The 21,819-nt window shown below is 47.2% G+C and overlaps 5 protein-coding genes and 1 long non-coding RNA gene across 10 annotated transcripts; 2 read left to right on the forward strand and 4 right to left on the reverse strand.

Moving 5' to 3' along the window:
• Positions 1-372: 372 nt before the first annotated feature.
• On the forward strand, positions 373-3,502 carry LOC114848045 (protein L-Myc-1b-like). The gene is made up of 3 exons (XM_029138166.3): positions 373-673; positions 1,142-1,748; positions 2,220-3,502. The coding sequence occupies exons 2-3, from the start codon at positions 1,217-1,219 to the stop codon at positions 2,855-2,857; spliced, it is 1,170 nt and encodes a 389-aa protein (XP_028993999.1). The 5' UTR covers positions 373-673; positions 1,142-1,216; the 3' UTR covers positions 2,858-3,502.
• LOC114848049 (uncharacterized) lies at positions 3,383-11,384 on the reverse strand. Of its 3 annotated transcripts, none has more exons than XR_005897203.2 (4): positions 11,251-11,384; positions 10,013-10,170; positions 9,484-9,695; positions 3,383-5,736 (listed from the first exon to the last, which is right to left on the reverse strand). It is a non-coding gene; the product is annotated as an uncharacterized LOC114848049 (long non-coding RNA). The 3 variants fall into 3 exon arrangements; XR_005897202.2 differs by lacking the exon at positions 11,251-11,384 and adding an exon at positions 10,280-10,453; XR_008693660.1 differs by lacking the exon at positions 11,251-11,384 and having other exon boundaries at positions 10,013-10,453.
• LOC129603591 (cytosolic 5'-nucleotidase 1A-like) lies at positions 10,934-14,585 on the forward strand. 3 transcript variants are annotated; one of them, XM_055505708.1, is made up of 6 exons: positions 10,934-11,080; positions 11,872-12,039; positions 12,215-12,344; positions 12,420-12,542; positions 12,629-12,813; positions 12,894-14,585. In XM_055505708.1, the coding sequence occupies exons 1-6, from the start codon at positions 10,934-10,936 to the stop codon at positions 13,254-13,256; spliced, it is 1,116 nt and encodes a 371-aa protein (XP_055361683.1). In that variant the 3' UTR covers positions 13,257-14,585. The 3 variants fall into 3 exon arrangements, with proteins under 3 accessions (XP_055361683.1, XP_055361682.1, XP_055361684.1); XM_055505707.1 differs by having other exon boundaries at positions 12,215-12,542; XM_055505709.1 differs by lacking the exon at positions 10,934-11,080 and adding an exon at positions 11,395-11,521 and having other exon boundaries at positions 12,215-12,542.
• A 411-nt stretch (positions 14,586-14,996) lies between these two features.
• Positions 14,997-16,334, reverse strand: LOC129603593 (interferon alpha-inducible protein 27-like protein 2B). The gene is made up of 4 exons (XM_055505711.1): positions 16,199-16,334; positions 16,071-16,094; positions 15,651-15,821; positions 14,997-15,498 (listed from the first exon to the last, which is right to left on the reverse strand). The coding sequence occupies exons 1-4, from the start codon at positions 16,206-16,208 to the stop codon at positions 15,413-15,415; spliced, it is 291 nt and encodes a 96-aa protein (XP_055361686.1). The 5' UTR covers positions 16,209-16,334; the 3' UTR covers positions 14,997-15,412.
• Positions 16,335-16,789: 455 nt separating this feature from the next.
• On the reverse strand, positions 16,790-19,998 carry LOC114848047 (interferon alpha-inducible protein 27-like protein 2B). The gene is made up of 5 exons (XM_055505712.1): positions 19,846-19,998; positions 19,374-19,674; positions 19,251-19,286; positions 18,964-19,134; positions 16,790-17,153 (listed from the first exon to the last, which is right to left on the reverse strand). The coding sequence occupies exons 2-5, from the start codon at positions 19,627-19,629 to the stop codon at positions 17,068-17,070; spliced, it is 549 nt and encodes a 182-aa protein (XP_055361687.1). The 5' UTR covers positions 19,630-19,674; positions 19,846-19,998; the 3' UTR covers positions 16,790-17,067.
• Positions 19,845-21,729, reverse strand: LOC129603592 (interferon alpha-inducible protein 27-like protein 2). Its single transcript, XM_055505710.1, has 4 exons — positions 21,451-21,729; positions 21,022-21,198; positions 20,116-20,766; positions 19,845-19,920 (listed from the first exon to the last, which is right to left on the reverse strand). Exons 1-3 carry the CDS (start codon positions 21,665-21,667, stop codon positions 20,630-20,632), a joined length of 531 nt encoding a protein of 176 aa, XP_055361685.1. The 5' UTR covers positions 21,668-21,729; the 3' UTR covers positions 19,845-19,920; positions 20,116-20,629.
• Positions 21,730-21,819: the final 90 nt, after the last annotated feature.

Here is a 21,819-nt window from a genome sequence, read left to right on the forward strand (position 1 = left end):
TAGATGCAGTACTTACAGAAAACTATAATAGCAATGTAAAACGTATAAAGTGTAAGATCTTACTTACAATGTAAGAATGTAACAAGACAAAAATGCTGTAGCCTGATTTTGATTAATTATCCTTGTTCCCCCTGTTAATGAAGCATAAAGTAGAACAATTAGTAATGTACACGTTATTCCCGTACATGTACTCGAATAACATTCTCCTTCATAAACTAGCTACCACTACTACTACTACTGCAGTAATTAGAATATTGTGCGCTGCCATCGGTTATTGTGAGCGGGCGTCACGGACAGGGCGGGGCTGCCTGCGCTCCCCCCGCCCCTGAGGTAAATAAAGGGGCTTACCCGGATCTACCGCTGCAGATATTTCTCAGGCTCCTCCCTGCGCTTTTATCGTCTTATAACAGGATATCTCACTGGCGCGAAAAAGCGCACAGTGTGGCTTTCTGTTACACACCTTGGGGCGGACCTACAGTTCCTGTTTGTTTTTTTAAAGCCGGCCTTTTATAAAGTAACGTAGAGGAAAAAGCAGCACCGGCACCGACCGGCGCAGCTTTTTTTATCCCGCTGATCTCCCGTCAGCTGTGGACGCGCTGCTCTTTGGCTGCCGGGGGATTTTCAATGACCTGAATTTGGCATTGGGAGTTTTTCTTTTTATTGCGGAGAGTCGGTGAGTAGTTTTATTCTCTAAAAAAAAGTTCCACCCGTGCCAGCAGAAAGCCGCCGTGTGAGCTTTAAACCACTCTGTGGCTGCGTGCGGCTCCGGGGTTCGCTCCCATTACTACCGCCCGCTGAAACAAAGCGCCGTCTGCATTTCAGGAAATGTGCCGCTTTTACGCACAGTCGCGCTGAACTAAGAGTTTAGTCACGCGGCGTCCGCTCGTTTCCACGCGCAACTCGATGCAAATGGTAGTTAGTTGCGTTGTGCAGTGAGCTTTTGAGTGTGTTTGGGTCCATCGCTGCAAAGGCGCAATCAATTATTAACGTGGTCCCATTTGTGGAGGGCAGGCTGTTACAGGGGGGATGTGATGTCCCAATAGCCCACTGATGGATCCTTGAAATGCGATCGCACATCTGATGGGACCCACTTTCAAAGGGATCATTGCTAATCGCTGTGACATTTCCCCTCATTGTGCAGGACGTTCTGCAGAGGCCACTCGTGTCATCCGACCCTCACCGGGAAGAAGCTCCAAAGGATTTTATTGCTGGGAACATGGAGATCGACTGTTACCACTATTTTTTCGACCACCTCGACACCGAGGAGGATTTCTACAAGTCGACCGCGCCGAGCGAGGACATATGGAAAAAGTTCGAGCTGCTGCCCACCCCTCCCATGTCTCCCACCCGGACTCTGTGCGGCGCCGTCCCGCACCTCTCGCCGGGAGAGCGGCTGAGCTGGCAGTCCCGCACGCTGGGTCAGGACGAGGACTTCGACGGTCACTTCATCCCCGATTCCAGGGAGCTGTTCAACCTCAGCTCCATCATCATCCAGGACTGCATGTGGAGTAGCTTCTCCGCCAGTAAGCAGCTGGAGAAGGTCAGCGGCAGGGCGTCGGCGGCCGCGGCCGCAGCCGCGGCGCAGACCGGCGTCCCACCGGCGGCGGCTCACGGGGCGGTGAAGCCGAGCAGAGCGTGCGCGGGCGCCGCCTCGGCCGCGGACTGCGTCGACCCCGCGGCGGTGTTCAGCTACCCCGCGAGCGGCGGCAGGAAGCCGGCGTCGTCTGGCTCCGACTCCCATTCCTCTGGTAAGGAAGCGGTGGCGCTTCAGATTGCTCCACCCCCCCCCACCCCGCTCCGGGATCACATTGCCCCCTGACAATGACTAAAGCCGGGCCGCCGTTGCGTAACGCGCCCGCGGCGCGGCGCGGTTCTCGGGTGCAGTCGCCTTTAGGGCTGCGTTTTCGCTCTCGCTTTGACGGTGCAGCACATGCTGCCGATCTGAAGCGGCGTTTTTAAAAACCGCGCCCCCTCCAGTTTCGTCTTCCCCTTTCGTTATCTGCCTCTGCTGCACCACTGAGCGCAACAAAGGGGAGGGGCGGGGGTCCTGGTGAAACTCAGACCAGTGAGGGTCTCGTGCGAGCAGACCTCCGGATTTAAACAGCTGATCAATGCTTATTACTCAGTGTTGGTTAAGGGACAGATCCCATTAGTTTAGTTAAAAAATTTGATTGCTATTGTTTGTGTATTGATCACATGTCCTCCTGTGTCAATCACAGATGATGACGACGATGATGACGACGACGACGAAGACGACGACGATGAGGAAATCGATGTGGTCACTGTGGAGAACAAGCAGAGCCGCGTGCGCCTGGTGAACAGCAGGAAGCCGGTGACCATCACGGTGCGCGCGGACCCGTGCCCCAAGCGCTTCCACGTGTCCGTCCACCGGCAGCAGCACAACTACGCGGCCCGCTCCCCGGACAGCGAGCCGGAACCGGAGGACGAGGAGGAGGACGACGACGAGGAGGACGACGAGGAGTCCGAGGACGAGCCTCAAAGCAAGCGCGTGTGCACCACCTCTCAGAGGCTGAGGGCCTCCGCCCGCCTCTCCCAGCCCTCCTCCCCCTCCGAGACGCCCCAGAACTCTGACATAGAGGACACCGACCGCCGGAAGAACCACAACTTCCTGGAGCGGAAGAGGAGGAATGACCTGAGATCCCGCTTCCTGGCCCTGCGGGACCAGATCCCCGGCCTGGAATCGGCCAAGACTCCCAAGGTGGCCATCCTGACCCAGGCAACGGAATACCTCGTGGACCTGCACAGCAGGGAGAAGCGGCAGCTCCAGGAGAAGAAGCGGCTCCGGTCCAGACAGCAGAACCTCCTTCGCAGGTTATCGGAGCTGAAGCGCTCGTGAGGCGCGGCCGCCCCGCTCTCCGAACGCTCCCGTCACTTTTGGGGGAAGCTCGGGATGCGCTGGGCTTCCCGTGGACTGACTGCGCTGGCCTGTGAACCACTTCTGGGGAGGAACAGTCCGATCGCTGTGTTAAACCATGTGTTTGATTAGTTTTTCCTCTTTTTTGCACATGTGGCGGTGAATGAATCCTTTTTTGGTTTTATTTTTTCATTTTTTGGCTGTGATTCGATTTTTTTGGATTTTTTTTTTGGAATGCTGTGATGGAATGATGCTTTTTTACCCATGCTAGTGAACCTATGTAGCCTTCATCGTTGCACACGTCTCCACGGGTGTGAATGCCTTTCTGTGTATGTGAATGAGTCGGTTTCTGGTTTGTTTTGCTATGGACGACTGACTGACTGATGTACAGTGTTCTGTAAATAATCGCTGATGGTGAACCAAGATTCATTCCTCTGTATAATGTGCCAGCAGGCACTAAGGAGCCTCTATTTTGATAAGAAAACAGGAAAAAGTGGACAAAAATGATCAAATTGCACTGCTGTACTTTAAATTCACACGTCACTTTGTGATTTCATCGCTTTTTTCTCACAATTTTGGTTTGATTTCTAAAGCATGCTAACAGCAACATTAAATTTTTATACCATGTTTTCATACAGACCTGAAGTCTTTATTCAACACAACATCCTTTATGGTCGATATCTTGGATCAAAAGTCTGGAGTGATGGAGTAGCATCAGCCAACACATGCTTGCAGTAGACACGGCAAAAAACATAGCACACAATCAAAAACACACAGATTAAAAAAAAATAATAGTGTTTTCTGTCCATGTCTGCCACTGTGGCTGCTGCTCTGCAGAAGGTTAGACCGAGCATTGTCCTTGAGACTTGCCCTTGAAGACAGACTATGTGTGTGTGATAGTGTGGATCCTCCCCTCTGCAGTGGCAGCTGCATGCTGGGCACCTGATGTGCTCTGAAGTAGGTTACACACACACACGTGGGCACACACACACACACACACACACACACACACACACACCACTGGTATCTTTAGAACAGTCCCCGGGGTTTGAGTGAACTGCTGCTTGGATCCAGTTCAGCTAATCGTGCAGGTATGCAGCAGAGCCGCTGGATCACGTTGTCGCCGCTCACAGGGCCTGGAACCTTTGTTGTGCTATGTGGTTTTGTGGGTTGTGTGTGCTACTCAGATGCCTTGCATTCACCTGCCTTTCCTCACAGAGCATCTGGCGTTCATTCAGTTCGAATGTTTAAGGACATTTTTGCATAAAACTGAGCTAAAACTCGAACCAACAAGTCTCTGCAGGCCTGGGTGACTCAGGTTTGGGCTTCGGTTGTTTGACAAACTGGACCATTTGGTTTAAGAGCAGCCTGACAGACAAGACAGACACACCCTGAGCTCTAACCGTCTCCATCTCACTGCCTTTGTGACCTGACCGGGTAGAATTTCACCTGCCGCTGCTCAGCTTCTGTGGCCCATTTGCTGCTGTGGGGCCACTTTTTTTCTGGCGTCAATTTATATATGCATTCAGTCTCAGGAGGCTCAGTTGAGAAAATGCTACACACACTACCGCTTTTGCTACATTCGATTAAGAAACTAATATTTATGCAGAACCGGCTCGGTCAACACAACAGAGGACGTGTGTTGAAATCAGTCCCAGTGAAAGGCTGAGTCCTTGGAATGACATCAGCTGTGGCTGTTGGGCAGTTTGTCCTGTATGAGGAAGTAAAAGCAAAAATCTGATATTAGGTCTTGGACAAGATAAGAACAAATTGTTTCATGCATTTCCTGTGACCTTCATTTGCTGTTGTGTTGAACCACAGAGGGTCCTTAATAACTAGCGTTATAATAGGATCAGAGTTCAGAGACTTTGTCCGGGAAACAGAAACCGATTATGTCATCGTCTCAATATTGCCATTTTTAGAACAAGTACTAAAAACTGTTTAAACACATGATTCACATCATGCAGTTGCTCTGTGAAGTCAGACTTAGCTGGAGTTTGTCTCGGCTCTAAGCTGCTGCAGTCAGTTAGAACTAAATGATAGCGGGACGTCGACAACAGCAGCTGTATTTGCGCTAAGGTTGAAAATAAACATGCAGCGCCTGTGGCATTTCTGCCCCGAGCAGCTCTTCCTGCAGTTAACAATGAGGTAAGCTCTTTGTCCTGTAGGATGCTCGGATCTGGCAGTTAACTCACCCAACCAGATTTTCTCCTCCCGCGTTTATGCAATGTCCTCACAGGACGCGTGCGATCACTTTCGCACACATGCTCCTTTGCCTTCCACTTCCTCACATCTGTGGCTCCCCATATTTTCCAGCATAGCGTGAGCTTTGAGTTACTAAGTCTCCAACCTGTTGTTGTGCTCTGCTGTGAATATGTGGGGCATGTAAACACAGATTTGTGTGTGACTGTGTCATGGTCTGAATATTCCCTGGGTGACAAAACCAACTTGTGGCCGCTTTACTAGTGCTCAGACAGATGTGTCTGCGTGTAATGAGTGTGATCTGGGTGGGACTGTGGAGAATTGCATGATTTGGCTGGATGGAGGCCTGATTTATGGTTCACGCGCACAATCGAACCCCACTCCTTCACAGCAAGGCGCCGCGTGTTGCCTCAGAGCAGCGTCCTCTCAACCTCCAAAAACCGATGAGCTTGTCTTATCTTTGGCAGTTCTCCCAAAAACGGCGCCTTACCAGTCGCACTTGTCGTTCTGGAATGCCGTGATCGTAAAAAAAAAAGCAAAAAAACGTGCAGCTCCGAACCGGCTCCTCGTTCTGCGAGTCATCTGGGAGGTGGGAGGATGGACTTTCGCAAGCGCCAACATCCCCGCGCTGCCGCCGTGGCAACCCTCCTACAGCACCTCTGGGTTCAGAAGGAGACACACACAAGGGCAAGTTGAGCAATGCCTCCACTGTGTTAACTGGTTGTGTTCTAACCGGCCTTTTTAATGTGTTTACACAGTGGGGACAAAGGAGGAAACTGACCAATGATCAACCGCCTTCTAATCTCTGGGTTATGATGTGCTGTAGGTGTCAGAGCAGCAGAACTGGATCGCTGCCGAGAGCAGAAGTGGACCCACTGTCGTCCCGTTCTTACTCAACCTAAGGCACACCCTTCCCCTTTATTTGTTTTCAAGCAGCTGACGGTCAAGGAAGATGAGGAAAACACGAGCGGGAACAGACGCCGACGCGTGCGCTAGCGAGGAGGCGCATCACACGCGCTGAGCGCATGGAATGCCAGGAGGAGCTCTCCGGGTCTCGGGCCTTCGGCATTCCAGCATTCTGCGGCCGCCGTCCGCTTGATCCTTACAAGGCTGAGAGACCAGCGCAGACAGAAAACACTCATGGTACAACTAATAATAGCTGTATTTAGTTCCCTGTTTTCCTGCCTGGGCCGCTTTGCTTCTCTGTGGTCCTCTCTGCCTCCCACCTTCCATGACATCCCCCCCAACCCCCCCCCAACCAAAAGGAAAAACAAGCCCTGGCTCCGGCCCTCCCCTCAGGTACTTATCTTCACCATGCGCTGATCTGGGTCAGTGTTCTCAACTCCATCTCCCTCCCTCTCTGTGTCACCCTCCCTCCCCAACCTAAGGCCGGCGTTACATAACACTGATGATTCAATGGGAAAAGGGTGTATGTGTTTCCTTCTCCCTGGACACATCTGGTCCGGCCGACTGGTGTCAAACTACTGTTTTTCTTGAAACTTTGAACCAGTGGAACAAATTGGGTCAACAAACCTAAACAACCACCGTAGGTGCAAGTTCCTGTGCAGCACCTGTCCTGCAGGACTGCATCTATTACAGTGTTTTTTATAACTGGGCCTTTTGGCAGGCACCCTTCTAACCTTTCTTGGGCAACAGGTTAGCGGGGTTAGCGTAGCGCGGTTAGCGTAGCGGGGCTAGCGTGTTGCGTCAGCAGAGCCGGTCTTTCAACTCGCCTGTCTAATCTGGAGCTAATCCTAATCCCGTTAGTGTAAACACTAGTGCCATCTGGGCTCAGGCACACTACCCCCCCCCCCCCCCCCCCCCCCCCCCCCCCCCGAAAAGCGCGAGTCCATCAAAACGCTGCGTGAGGCGACAGCGGTGTTCGTGCTAAACTCTGTGACCTTTGGCGCTGTCACGGCGAGGACGGACAAGCAAATGCGCAGCAAGCGCTACGAAAGAAGCGATACGGACGGAGGAGCCAAATGCATTATGGGTGAACAAAGAAAGACTCTGAGAGAAGAAAGAGGTTAATGGATAAACAAACCGGGGCGACACAAACTACTGAGGTCATTACGAAATACACTGTAGGTTTTTATGCTTTCAGACCGGCGTGGTGCAATCTGTGATGTCAGACATGCGTGGACTCCGTCGTGGGCCTCTCTCTACTGAGAGCCGGCTCATATCGGAGCTCTCTCGCAGCGAGCTGGCAGCTTTGTCAGCCAGCAGATGTTCCATTGTTCGGGCCTGTGGTGTAAGGTTGCTTCGGTTGAAGTTGGGACACTTGCTGCATCTTTTGAATGTCGCCCTGTTGAGCGCCACCAACCCCCACCTCCTTCTGCCCCAACCAACCCCCCAAGCTCCTCAGAGAGGGGGCTCGACCCCTCCCCCCGTCCCCTTTAACCCCCTGCAGACCTACTAGTTATTACCTCACCTCCTTTTGCAGATCTAACCCCCCTTGAGCCCTCTTTTGTTTTCTGTTTGGGCAACTAGGCCTTCACTAATCAGCACCCCCCACCGCACACACACACACACACACACACACACACACACACACACACACACACACACACACACACACACACACACACACACACACACACACACACACACACACACAAATTCTCATTTACCTACCAATTACTACAATCTATGAACACGTCTGGACACTATATTTGCAGCCGGTGGATGTTTGCCCTGCGTGGTGACAGTTTCTTTGTTTGAACACCTCTGTGGGGCTTATGTAATAATCAGTGCCCTGCTTTCCTCTTCCCTGCCATAGGCCCACGTGTGTGTGTGAAACAGAAAGAGAGGCTGTTATAAGGCCTAGGAAGCACACACGCAGCACAGACTTCCTGTTGTTGTGTCGAACCCATTGGAGGCAGGAAGTGAGAGGAACCACTGCTCTGCTTGTTTTTTTTTGTTTTTTTTTGCTTCCAGACAATAAGACAGTAGTGCTCAGTCAGCAGCCGCTCGCTCACTTGCACCACGGAAGTGGGAGATGGGATGCGGGAATCCACGCTGCGGCCTCTCTGGGAGCTAATAAACCTCAAGCTCCCTGCGCTGCCGGCGGTTGATCAGCCGCGTGCGATGGTCTGAGTATCTGTGAGTTTCGGACAAAGAGACGAGAATGTGTTCGGATCCAGTAGGAACAATGAACCTGGTGGTGGCAAACATGCCTGAGTGGCTGCTTTGAAGGAATGATTAAGCTTCTAATAGTGTCCCGCCTTGCCTCAGGCCTCCAGGCTGTGCATTGGGGGGTGGGGGTTTCATCAGAGGAAAGGTGGGGGGAGTCCAGGCTGTTACCCTCTTTGTTCAGGTCTGCTCCACTCATGCCTGCTTTTGTCTCCACCCACCGTCTACCACCGAGAGAGCATTATCTCTTTATCTCTCGCGCCAAAAGCAGAGGGGCGTGCTGATTTTCCTTCCTGCTTTCATTCTTTCCAGAGAATTACTTATCTGTGTGTGACACATTTACAGAGCAACTGCAGGTATAGAAGTCGGTGTGCAAAGAGCTGCTCGGGTGAAGCCGGCGCCTTCCCCATCTGCCTCTCTGCTTCTGGGTCTCTCTCTCTCTCTCTCTCTCTCTCTCTCTCTCTGTCTCTAGTGCTTTTTCGCGCCACTCCAGGGTGCACGGGGAGTGGTGTCACAGCCGGCATGAAGAAAGGCTGGCTCCTCGGAGCCTCGCGCCAAAAGCCAGTGTTATTCAAATCAGCTCAGTGGGTGCGGCCCCAACTGTCTACATGTCCTGTTAACCCCTCAGAGCTCCAGACTAGGACGCGAGGGCGGAGGCAAGTGTGGGCAAAGGGCTTGGGCCGTAAAGAGCAAAAGCATCCCTGACTGTCCAAAGATACAGCACAGTTTAAAGTTGTAGTGGCCAGAACTAGTTTTTCCACATGATGTTACTCTATATGGTCTCATTCATCTGCATGAATCATTACAATATTAACCTTTAAAAATGTTATTTTTTTATGTTATTTACATTTGTCATTGTGACACAGACACTGGTTATTTCTAAACATGCGTGTTTAAAAAACGCACAATCAGGTTTTCAGATCAACTTCCTCTCTCAGACAAACAAGACTTTCTATTTCACATCCCCTTTGTCTACAATGGCCCGAAAGCGAACGAGGAAGTGAGGCAGGAGGCCGAGGCGGCCACGCTCATTTGTCCTATACCGCCCTCTAGCGGCCGCGAGCACGTCCTGCGCGAAACGACTGCTGGGGCTTTTCACTACGCTGCTGGGACACAACAGTGCCCACAGGTGTCACGTTCATCTCCACTTCCACGCATATTTGCTTTGCGAGCGACCATCTGAAGTCGCACAATGAACTTTTAAGAGAATATCAAATATTTAAATGTAACAGAAACATCTAATTGAGCAAATTGACGGTTCAGACGGTACAAACCTTGAGCTGACATCAGCTGATCGATAAAAGCTCTCTCTGCCTTTGATCTCTGGAGAGCCTGGGAGACAGTGTGTGCTCACAGCCAGATCCATTAACCTCTCTGCTAGACGGGCACGATCACAAATGGCACTTGTGAGCCTGGACGTATTAGATACGCGGCTTTGATGGGGCCCTGCTGCCGTGTAATTTGATACAATTTAGGAGGTGAGTGCCTGGAAAGAACAAAAGACACCAGTATCAATAAAGAGTCAAACACGAGATACAAGATTCTAAACGCTGTCTTAAAATTTCGGATGACAGAAAATTAGATTTTAGTTTTAGATTATATTGAATTCACAGGACAGAGCATTGCTTGATGCAATTGTGCACAGCACGTGCCCTACAGCATATGTGACCCTTTTGTTGTTGCACTGATGTCTGCTCAGCATCACCTTCTCAGAAACTGTCTGTAGCAGAGCTGACATGACTCATAATGCATTTAAACGCTTCAAAGCAAAACACACGCACGCATCTTTGTTGCCTGCATCACCTTCTGTGTGATTGATGCCATATTTGGAGCGCTATATACGCAGACTGGAGTTCCCACAGCCAATCACAGCTAGATGCGGGAGTCCCAGCTGATCTGCCCCCTTGGCCGTTGCCTGGCAACTGGGACTGCTGCCTCGTAATTCAGTCCTCGCAAACATCCTGCAGAGGTTTACACGGGGAAGAAGCATGAAGACATCATCAATATTAAGGTAATATACAGGAATATAAAACAGCAGAAGAAGAAGAAGGTTATAAATATAGACTGTACCTCATAAAAGGTTCATGAACTGCTTTAGTGGTAGTAGTGGTGAAAGCAAAATCTACACACACACACACACACACACACACACACACACACACACACACACACACACACACACACACACACACACACACACACACACACACACACACACACACACAATTTCTAAATATATTGTTCTGTCCATGATTCTTTGACCAGCTGCTCTTGGATACGCCAGGTTGAGGCTTTGCTCCTCCTCCACAGATTCCACGCACCAAAAGGGTTAAAAAGGGGGAGGAGGACGCAGGATGGCTTGAAGTCAGCATATGTGTGACAGCGAGTGACACATAGAAACACGAGCCCGGAGGAGCAGAAGAAGGAATGTAATGCCACATATAGAAGGAGCAGCTTGGATGTTTCGCCATCTGTCCTTTTTTACTGCAACGTCTCACAGCCGCTCCGGAGCGTTTTAACCCAGCGGAGCTGCACCTGCATTCACTCATCTCATCTCTGCAGCGCATCGATGCTCAATCCAAATCCAGAATGAGCAAGAGCGAGTAAGGAAAACACTCTTGCCAGAGAGAGAGAGAGAGAGAGAGTCGAGGAAATTGAGCCGTCGGAGGACACACTGGGACTCAGTGTGGTCCTGGGAGACGCAGAGGTGGGAGAGGAGCTAAGATGAACCTGGACAACGGTCAAAGTCTGACTGTGGGTGGACAAGACTTGACCAGAAATGGCAGCAGCAGCGGCAGCAGCAGCCGATACCCATGGGAGGATGCTAAGAAGGTTATGAAACCTTCCACCCCCACCAGGAAACCCCAACCAGTAAGTAGCATTGTATTAAGACTCTGTGTGAGTTAGAGTTATTTAATTTAATATCCTCTTAGAAATGGATTTAATCTGACAGCAAAGACCACACTCAACAACAACACTGCACAACTGCACATGCATTTGTTTTTCCACTTGCGTTCACTCCCCGGGGGGGGGGGGCTTACTTTGCTTTGGCCAAGGCTGGCGTTGCATGATGAAAGATAAGCTGTGCTGGGACCTGTGGGCTTCATCCTGTGTCGAAGCACCCAGCGGACGCCGCCTTCGCTTCAGGAGTGAAACAGGAGATGCTGCATTGTCTTAGCTGCACGCCGAGCAGCACGTAGAGCGGTCGCGTTTCAGATCAGGTGGAGGTCGACCTGGTTTGGACTCACTGGGAGTTTATATGCGACCGTGCCAGCTCCAGGCAGCAGCAGCATGCAGGGAGCTGCCCCACTTGTAAGTTTGATAAAATGATGCAAACTGCTCACTGGAAGCACTGGAGGAGCCTTTTCTCCCATAGTTAAATATTAGATGTTCAGGATCTTAACTGTTGTTTTTATAGTCTTCTCACTGCTATTAACTTTATTACAGCGTCTTATAATTCATTATTCTGTCGTTCTAAAGGGCAAAGCGCATCAGCCATTCTGGTATGTGGCCCTGCACTGTATTTCTTATCACTCTGTCACTTCTATTCTAAGTCCCCCTCTCTTATCCGTCAGCGGCGAGGAAGCCTTTACTTAATAAACGCTGCAGCTTTGGACCAGAATACAGAGCATCAAAGCAGATAAAAGCTGTCTTCCCTCCAGCCCAAGCCAGAAAACGCCATCACCATCGCCGTGTCATCGCGGGTCCTGTTCAACATGGAGAAGGAGCAGCAGATCTACGAGCAGCAGGGCATGGAGGAGTACATCAGATACCAGGTGGAGCACGAGTCGGAGCCCTTCGGCCCGGGGCCCGCCTTCTCCTTCGTCAAGGTCAGAGACCAAGCCACGAGCATCGCGTCCTCACCCCCAGCGCGGCCTGACTCCTCTGTGTGTGAGTGCGTGAGTGACGCGCTCGGCAGGCGCCCACTCATTCGCTCACGCTCGCCCTAATCCGCGACATGCACAAATGCCTCTTTGAATAACTCGAGCCGTGTCGCGGTTCCAGGCCCTGGAGGCTGTGAACGCGCGGCTCAGGGAGCTCTACCCCGAGAGCGAGGAGCTGTTCGACGTGGTGCTCATGACCAACAACCACGCGTACGTCGGCCTGAGGCTCATCAACACCATCAACCACCACCGTGAGCTGCTGGGGGGTTCGCAGGATGGGCCGTGTTTGTCTTTGCCTCCTCACCCCTCGCTCGTCTCTTCCCCAGAGCTGTTCATCGAGCGCTTCTGCATGACCGGCGGGAACAGCCCCATCGGCTACCTGAAGGCCTACCACACCAACCTCTACCTGTCCGCCGACCCGGGCAAAGTCAGGGAGGCTCTGGAGGAAGGTGGGGCGAGGACGGCGGGCGCCTCCGACGCACACGCGGCTCACGTTCGTCCGCTGATTCATGCGCCGCGTCTGTGTCCAAACCAGGTATCGCTGCCGCCACCATGTTCACGCAGGAGAAGATGAAGGAGGTGTCGGACACGCAGCTGCGCGTCGCCTTCGACGGCGACGCTGTGCTGTTCTCCGACGAGTCCGAGCGCATTTACAAGGCCCATGGACTGGACAAGTTCTTCGAGCACGAGAAGGCCCACGAGAACAAGCCCCTGGACCACGTACGGCACCACTCATCCCAGTAGTAATGCCTGATGGCTCATAGGACAAACAGACTCACCTGTCGTCCTGTTTCCTGCAGGGGCCGCTGAAGGGCTTCCTGGAGGCCCTGGGAAAGCTCCAGAAGCGCTTTTACGGCAAAGGTCAGCGCATGGACTGCCCCATCCGGACCTACCTGGTGACGGCCCGCAGCGCCGCCAGCTCCGGCACCAGAGCCCTGAAGACGCTCCGCTCGTGGGGGCTGGAGATCGACGAGGCCCTGTTCCTGGCCGGAGCGCCCAAGGGGCCCATGCTGGAGAAGATCAGGCCGCACATCTTCTTCGACGACCAGATGTTTCACGTGGAGGGGGCGGCGGAAATGGGAACGGTGGCGTGCCACGTGCCCTATGGGATAGCTCAGAAAGTAAGCAGGAAAGCAGGAAAGGAGCCCTCAGCACCGAAGTAGCAGGGACAACGATGCTCAGGGCCCCAAGAGAGTCCTTAGAAGTGTATTAGGTAATTAAAGCTATGATTAAGTGTCCAGAGAAGGTATTTAGTATGTGAGAGAGCCGGTGGATGCAACATGTCCATGTTCTGTGCTGAGTTTAGGTCCATCATCACAGAAGTAGATCTGTAACTAAAATAATGATTGTGCTGTCGGTTTATAAAGAATCCCTCTGACCGACAGACTGGACTGTTTGACTCCATCTTTGTGGAAAAGGGCTGCAAAGGATCTGGACCAGGATCCAGTTGTGATCCACTGAATCCAACTTTATAATATTACAATATTACCAAATAAACATCAGGCAAAGGGCTTATTCAACAGTAACAACTCCAACCTGCTTCTTAGTATTGATTTAATGGCATATGTAGATTGTTTGAAATATTATAATTCTAAATTAGTGAACTATTAAATATACATGAGTTACAACTTTGCCTTATTAGACTTTTGCAAAATGACATTTACCTCACATCACAGAACATTATATCTTATTTTAAAGAGATTCATATATTTTAGCCATTTATAAATATTATCTATCAAAATCTAATTTAACAAGCAAACCCAAATATTCAAATATAATTTATGAAGATATTTATTTAGATGTTAGAAAGACCCAGTGATGGAGCTTAATGTGTGTCACACACACATTCAGTATCAGGTGGCTGCTTGCTGTATGTGCTCATGTGTTTTCAAACTGGTGCCTTGTCTTATTGGTGTCGACAGATTTGTCCTCTGTGTTCGTCAGCCTTGCATGACTTTGATAATTGTTCTACACGTGCTGTGTTTTATCAGTGACTATGAATGTACTTTAAAATTGCACAACAATTAGATTTTTTGTCTGTTTTAGGTAATGAATAAATGTCACATCTTGGCATGGGTTGTTTACGCTACACGTCCCTCAGTGGAAAGTTCATTGTTTTTCTTGTCGATGACTTCCTGTTTGTTTGGTTTTGGAATTAAGGTGTGTTGGTGCTGCTTTGGTGTCTCAACTTGTGGACTTGAATCTGGTTGGTGAGAAAACCTGCAGAAAACTGGATACGAGGGAAGCACTGAGTACTGATATGCAATGAAGCTTTTTGTTTGGAGATGAAAGTAAAATATATTCAAAAACATGGTTTCCTGTCTTTTATCTTCAGGACCATATAAATACTGGCTATGCCTAAAAGAGATAAATGTTGCTGGTAACACAACAGATTGTCTGCTCTTAGAATTTCTGCATCCTCTTTATCCCCGTCTGCGGTTCTGCATTATGTTTATATAAGTTATAAAATATAATAAACGTGTTTTTGTTGACTCAAAGTTTTCATTTGACACATTTAACGTGTACAGCGCCATCTACTGGCCACAGGTCGTCTAAGCAGCTTCCTCAGAATCAGGACACATCAGTGACTTGATCGGATCTAGGCAACAGTGTCTTTTTGCCAAGTCAGAATGAGGCAGAAACAGAAACTTAAGCTCATTTTTAAAATTTTAATTAAAACGTGAAATGCAGAGGTAGATCTGTAACTAAAATAATGATTGTATTGATGTGTCTAAACTCTCACTTTAATGCTGCTTAAACCAATTGTTTGTACACGTGTCAGGGTGGGAATGGTGATCCAGCTGTTATTACTTAGCCAGAACGTTGTTTCTACCAATGACTAAACATGACAGGCAACGCTTGCTCTCCAGTCTGAAACAGGACATGAAATCATCAATGCAATATGATCAGAACTTTGCTCTTTATTGCCAAGGTGAGGATTTTAGAACATGGAGAGAACATGAGTAACTCTCACATAAGTTGTTCCACAAAAAAATGTCATAAACATTTCCTGAACATTAGAAACATGGACGACAGAAATGCAGCAAACTTCTAAAAGCTGGTGGTGAATTTCAATGTTGTCCCAGTGGGACACAGTCCATGTGACCCAAGTGCTGCCCAAACCTATTGATTATTTTCATTATGCTGTGGTGCACTAATATTAAGCATTATACATGTCTGTGCAATATATTTGTTTTCTTTCTTATTGTTACTTATTTTTTGTATTTTCTCATTAAGGTATAAACAATATGAGTAGACTTAATGACAATGACTCAATGATTGTGGTCAAATCGTAATGGTGAATGTACATGCGTCCATTCTACCAGATGAGGTTGGTCAGCCATCCCACTGCTCCTCCAACAATGGTTACACCTATATACGCAGCCCACGACAGACCGGCTGCACCTGCAGCAAAATGGCTCACATGTGATTATGTCTAAAAGTAGTTTCATCTGTTTTATCTGCAACTAAAACAGTAACATTTTATTATACTTCACCTTCACCTATTTCTTACACATACAGTTTATACAGTTAAGACTATTTGGTTAAGTTCTTACCTAAATGCTGCAAAAACGCCACTAGACCTCCTGCTGCCACTCCTCCTCCACCTAGTGTGGCAAAGAACGACATCATCCAAGCAGCGATAGATTCTGCTGCTATTCCAGCTGGGGTGAAACCTATGAAGCCCAGAACAACACGGAACAGGGACATTGCACCTGCAGCCAATCCTGTGGAACAGGAACACGCACAAAGGCATCAGGCTGAACTGCGTTAATATTGCTGTCAAACAAGCATTTTTAATGGATCCAATTACATATTAGCCTCCATAAAAACAATATACGTATTTTTTCTCAATGTAGTTCGTCAGACCAGGTCCGATTAGCTTCCCTGTGAGTTGAGTAATAGTTAATAATAATAGTTTTAAAACTTTACATAGACGGAACCACAGGTGACTCATCAACTATTTGCCAACGTACCTGCTCCGGCTACAGCGCCTATCACTGCAAAAGATAAAAACGAAGATTAACATCTGTTAACAGCTCATTATAATTAATTATTGACATAACAGTTTATTTTCTCGTGACTCTTCATTGTCTGTACTTACCCGAGCCCATTATTTCTGTCCTGATGAGTCTTAAACTGCGCTGAGAGGCTCAGACTGCGTTTTGAGCAGAAGTCCTGAGAAACGAAACTGTCGACAGACTGACGACAGAGTCTGTTCAGTCACAGGTGATGAGCAAGATCAGCCAGAGCGTCAGATGCGTTAACGCTACACAAAGCCAACCACTGACGTCATCAGGATTATCAGACACGACATGTTCTCAAGCATCAGATAAGAGCATGTTTTCATAACTTAAAATAAAAGTGTGGCTGCACCACGAGAAGAACATTTGTTATAATTTACCAGCACCAAACGTTTCTGACTTAATCGCCTCATAACTAAACTCCACAGCAGCTTTTAAACACAAAATATTACAACTACACTCATACTAATTGAAGATATTATCTTATTGAGCAGGTGACAGGGACCTGTAGAGGCTCAATATTACATTTGGAGAATGTAATGTAACGTATTATGCCTTTCCAGGAAGTCATAAATCTGGTCCTATAGTGTTTTGCATATATTTGCTTCTGTGCAGTGATGACAGGCTTCACATGAACACACACAAGGACAAACAGAAATACTACTCAAGTATAGTTTTTATTAACCACCTTTATTATAGTTTTTGTATAAACAATTTTATAAAAACACAAAAAAACGACTGAATGATACTTTTAAAAAGCATTTATTTCAAGCTTTTTTAAAGTGGAACTAATGGTTGGTTTAATCATGTTCTCCACAAACACTTTCTTTCTCAATAGCCCCAGATTTGATTGCACATAGATTCAGCTTCATTATTCCTATATCTTCATTGTTCCACGTTTAAAGTGACTGTATTTTTTCTTCTGTTTTTCATGACATGCAGCTGGACCTCAGACGAGTGCAGCCACCAGTGCTCCCACTGTTCCCCCAGCACCAGCCACAGCCGTAGTGGCGGCTGTTGACAGACCAGCCATGCCTAGAGAGAGAAGACAAGCAGATGAAAGACCTTTTTACTTGTCCTCAAAAAGTTCCAAAAGATCCCAGTCATCCCAGAGATCATCACTGGGATGACTGGGATCACTGAGTGATACTCACCGGCAGACTGCAGAACAGCCACTACACTTCCTGCCGCCACCCCTCCTCCGTTGGCGATCGCAGCAGACGACATCATGCCTGCAGCGTAGGAGCCTGCTGTTATTCCAACTGAGGTGAAACCTATGGCTCCCAGAACAAACGGAGCCTAGACGACGGCTCCTCCTGGACAAGCAGACGGACAAGATGAGCCAGCAGCTTTAGAGCGGTGCTACGGCATTCAGATAATTCACGAAGTGTCAGCTTTAAAAGAAAATACAAACATGTGGGTGATAAAAACATGTGTACCTGCTCCTGCAGCGATCAAACCATAAGTCACTGAAATGCAAGACAGAAACATAAACAATAAACAAAAATAACAATAATAATAACAAAAGCACAGCTGACATTAATAAGAAGCATTTACTGTCATAGGTAAACACTAAAAGTAAAACTAGAAGGTAAACATTATCAGTAGATACAGTAAAGCAGCAGTCATACTCACAGAGACCCATCGTTTCTGGACGTGTGAGGATGCGCAGACTGAGCTGGGCTTTTATACAGGAGCTGTAGTTTCCGGAGAAACGAAACTTAAAGTCTGAACAACAGGGGGCGCCACTGGGCGCTGAGCTCAGGTCGTCAAAACAAACAAGTCGGTGCATGTTTCAAAGCTCAGTCATCGCTACATTCGGAACATAAGGAGACAAAAGAGACGAAACTCCGTCCTGTTATTTAAATATAAAACCAAGAATAGAGACAAGAGATCAGGGTGTTCCATATAATAAGCAGGAAATAGGGAAATTTCAAAATAAAATGTTCTACCATCTACGATGCCATCTGCATAGTAATGAGACCTGCTGCTTATGATTTGTGAATAGTTTGGAATTACTTATTAACTTCATTTATAAACAGTGTAAACATCAGTGCAGGTGCTACAGTCTGAACCCAGACTGAAATATCCACCAGGCACAGTACAAATAAATGTCAAATATTTAACACAAACTATGGCTATTGCTTGTGTTTGTGTGTCTCAGCCTTTAGTTCAACTACAGCCTTATAGAGAACATGTTCTTCACACAAAACAAGATAAATAGACAGATAAACTTTCTTGATCCCACAGTGGGGAAATTCAATTACTGGAATGACCACAATACAGCAAAGAAATGAAGATAGCTAAAGATACTTTATCGTTCACTGATCTGTTTCCCTCAGTGACATTGTGACAGAGCAGCAACATTCAACATGCTCTCTGACACTGGAACATCATGGTTGACTCCTTTCATTGCACAATAATTGATTGAACAACTGACTTCCATTGCATTCATACACTTTGCCAGACAATGGAATGAACCATGATAGTTCACAGATTATACGGCATTATTGTTTTTTGGATTTGTCTTGTTTCTTCCTTTGGACAATGTGTCCAGTCAGCCATCCCAGTGCTCCTCCCACTGCTCCTCCAACACTGGCCACAGCTGTAGTGGCAGCTGTTGACAGACCAACTGCACCTACAGCATCGAGCACATTAAAAAAGAACAGTAGCATTGTTGTCATCAGGCTACATTAACACAATTAAACTGCAAATAAATGTTGTTGAATACTGCAACAATTATTCATATAAACCTGCACCAATGTGATCAATACATTTATTTTGAATTAAATGCCAAATAATACAACTTCACCAATGTTCCATCAATGCTTGCCTTTAACCGTACCTGCTGACTGCAGAACAGCCACTAGACTTCCTGCTGCCACCCCTCCTCCATTAGCAATCGCAGCAGACGACATCATGCCTGCAGCGTAGGAGCCTGCTGCTATTCCAGCTGAGGTGAAACCTATGGCTCCCAGAGCAACTGGAGCCAGGACCACTGCACCTACTGCACCTGCTGCACAAAGATCATGAATGACATAGCTTCACTACATAAAAAACGTCTATCACAAAAACTGAACAAGAGCATTCAAAAGTAACACAGTGACTCATAAATGACTTCCTCTGTCTTACTTGCTCCTGCTGCGATGGCAGCAAGTGTCCATCTTCCTGAAAAGAAAGACACATAGAAATGTTTACAGCTCACGATGAACAGCTGTTATAGTTTAGGAAAAGATGCAGTAAAGCAAAACATACTATTAGGACCATCAGGTCCATTAGGAGCATCGGGTCCATCAGGTCCATTAGGAGCATCGGGTCCATCAGGTCCAGGTGGGTCTGCAGCTGATTCCAGTGTCAGCTGCTTTGAGTCATCACCCTCTGCTTTTGTCTGTCTTTTAGAGGCTGCGTTGTCTTCACCGTCCTCCTTCGCATTCTTTTCCTCTTCCTCTTCTTCATCTTGTCCTTCTGTCACGTCTTCATCTCTTCTCTCTATGACTCTTTTCTTGTCCATCTTTTCTGATCTCACCTGGCAACTCACTTCTTTGCTTCTGTCTGTCTTTTGCCAAGTGAGAGACAGATAATATCATGATCATACACGATAAAAATGTGTTGTGACTTTTCTAATGTTGAACAATCACAGAACAAACTTATTAAATATATTCTTTAGTACATTAACACAAGACATTACCACTCAAAGATGAATTATATACAGCAGTTTCATGCTTACCTTCAAACCACTGACTCCAAAAGCTGCCTATGACCTCTACTTTCACAGCATTACACGTTACAGTTGCAGCGTTATCTTATCAAAGTTTCCAAGAATAAATAGAAATGAAACTCTACTTAATCTTTCAAAATAGTGTTTTGCTCAAACCCGTCAAGCAGCTGTTCTGTAGCTAATCCATGCCTACATTCAGTTAGATGTCATCTGACTGTGTAATGCAGCATTACACTCAGCAGTACTTATATTTGCGACAATAAAGCATAAAAAACTCACAAAAGATTACGTTCACTGCTCCACCCACTGCTGAGCCCGAAACAAACAAACAAAGCTACTCACTTGGTTCCGTCTTGCTGTGGAGGCTGGTACTCTGAGAAAAGAAAGTGGTAAACAATAAATACTAATCTAATAACACTATATATAGTGTTTACCACTTTATATACACACAAATACATACACATATATGCATATGTGTATATACATATACATATGTTTGACTGTAGAATTTAGTTTAGTTTTAGAAAAAACTTCCCCATTGTGGGATTAATGAAGTCGTATCCAATCCTAGAGAATTGTGTTTTGATTTTCACAACCTCGTCACAAACCAACCTAAAGATATTTAAAGATGTTTCCCTCAGTGACATTGTGCCAGAGCAGCAAGATTCAACATGCTCTCTGCCACTGGAACATGATGGTTGACACATTTATTTGCACAATGAGTTAATAAACAACTGAATTTCAGTGCTTTTCACATTTACAGACAATGGAATGAACCATGAGAGTTACAGCATTATTGTTTCTTGGCTTTGTCTTGTTTCTTCTTCTTTTTTCGGACAATGTGTCCAGTCAGCCACCCCACTGCTCCTCCCACTGCTCCTCCAACACTGGCCACAGCTGTAGAGGCAGCTGCTGACAGACCAACTGCACCTACAGCATCGAGTACATGAGAAAAAGTAGCATTGTTGTCATCTGGCCACACTAATATAATTACATTGCAAAAAATGTAGTATTTTTGAATACTCCAACAATTATTCCCATAAACCTGTCGGTATTAATTGCAATGATGTGATCATTGTTTTGCCAGACACAAAAAGTTAACAGTGAAGACACTGTACTTTGGAATTAAAATGGCAAATAATTAAACTTGACTATCGTTCTATCAGTGATTGTCTTTAACTTTACCTGCTGACTGCAGAACAGCCACTAGACTTCCTGCTGCCACTCCTCCTCCATTAGCAATCGCAGCAGACGACATCATACTTGCTGCAAAGGAGCCTGCTGCTATTCCACCTGAAGCGAAACCTATGGCTCCCAGAGCAACTGGAGCCAGGACCACTGCACCTACTGCACCCACTGCACCTGGGCAGGGAACAAATATCATGCATAACAAAGATTTACCACAAAAATACAGCCTATCTACAAAAAGGGCATTAAAAATTAAACAGGGGTGACTCATGGATGAGTTCCAAAGTCTTACTTGCTCCTGCTGCAACGGCAACAATTATCCATTTTTCTGAAACGTAAGGTAAAAAGAAAGGTTTACAGCTAAAGATGTTCAATGTGGAGATGTTATTGCAGTTTAAAAACAAGAATGTGTAAAGCAAAACATACTATCAGGACCACCAGGTCCATTAGGTCCAGGAGGAGCTCTGGCTTCGTCGGGTCCAGGTGGGTCTGCAGCTGGAACCAACGTCAGCTGCTTTGAGTCATCACTCTCGGCTCCTGTCCATTGTTCAGAGGCTGCATTGTCTTCATCTTCCTCATTTTCATGTTGTCCGTCTGTCATGTGTTCTTTTCCTCCTCTCTTTGTGACTTGATTTTTCTCCATCTCTTTTCTTCTCCGCTGGCAAGTCTTTTGTATCTGTCTTTTGCCCAGTAGGAACAGATAAGATAAAAAATAAAATGTTGTCTGTGCTTTTTCTGATGTGGAACAATCACAACTGAAATCTAAAATTCATTTGAAAGTTTAAGCCTAAATTA

This window comes from Betta splendens, chromosome 22 (genome assembly GCF_900634795.4).
Source record: "Betta splendens chromosome 22, fBetSpl5.4, whole genome shotgun sequence".
Classification (NCBI taxonomy): Eukaryota; Metazoa; Chordata; class Actinopteri; order Anabantiformes; family Osphronemidae; genus Betta; species Betta splendens.

What these genes read in the sequence shown, in the direction of transcription:
- LOC114848045 (XM_029138166.3), top strand. Translation starts at nt 1,217, where the DNA reads ATGGAGATCGACTGTTACCACTATTTTTTCGACCACCTCGACACCGAG. An exon ending in CTCCGACTCCCATTCCTCTG is followed by an intron (nt 1,749 to 2,219) that starts GTAAGGAAGCGG and finishes TGTCAATCACAG; the next exon opens with ATGATGACGACGATGATGAC.
- LOC129603591 (XM_055505707.1), top strand. Translation starts at nt 10,934, where the DNA reads ATGAACCTGGACAACGGTCAAAGTCTGACTGTGGGTGGACAAGACTTG. An exon ending in CCACCAGGAAACCCCAACCA is followed by an intron (nt 11,081 to 11,871) that starts GTAAGTAGCATT and finishes TCTTCCCTCCAG; the next exon opens with CCCAAGCCAGAAAACGCCAT. An exon ending in AGAACAAGCCCCTGGACCAC is followed by an intron (nt 12,814 to 12,893) that starts GTACGGCACCAC and finishes TGTTTCCTGCAG; the next exon opens with GGGCCGCTGAAGGGCTTCCT.
- LOC129603593 (XM_055505711.1), bottom strand. An exon ending in AGGCGCTGTAGCCGGAGCAG is followed by an intron (nt 15,822 to 16,070) that starts GTACGTTGGCAA and finishes CCTGTTCCACAG; the next exon opens with GATTGGCTGCAGGTGCAATG. An exon ending in GGCGTTTTTGCAGCATTTAG is followed by an intron (nt 15,499 to 15,650) that starts GTAAGAACTTAA and finishes ATTTTGCTGCAG; the next exon opens with GTGCAGCCGGTCTGTCGTGG.
- LOC114848047 (XM_055505712.1), bottom strand. Translation starts at nt 19,629, where the DNA reads ATGGACAAGAAAAGAGTCATAGAGAGAAGAGATGAAGACGTGACAGAA. An exon ending in TGGACCTGATGGTCCTAATA is followed by an intron (nt 19,287 to 19,373) that starts GTATGTTTTGCT and finishes CTTTCTTTTCAG; the next exon opens with GAAGATGGACACTTGCTGCC. An exon ending in TGCCATCGCAGCAGGAGCAA is followed by an intron (nt 19,135 to 19,250) that starts GTAAGACAGAGG and finishes ATCTTTGTGCAG; the next exon opens with CAGGTGCAGTAGGTGCAGTG.
- LOC129603592 (XM_055505710.1), bottom strand. Translation starts at nt 21,667, where the DNA reads ATGGAGAAAAATCAAGTCACAAAGAGAGGAGGAAAAGAACACATGACA. An exon ending in TGGACCTGGTGGTCCTGATA is followed by an intron (nt 21,199 to 21,450) that starts GTATGTTTTGCT and finishes TTCCCTGCCCAG; the next exon opens with GTGCAGTGGGTGCAGTAGGT. An exon ending in GGCTGTTCTGCAGTCAGCAG is followed by an intron (nt 20,767 to 21,021) that starts GTAAAGTTAAAG and finishes TCGATGCTGTAG; the next exon opens with GTGCAGTTGGTCTGTCAGCA.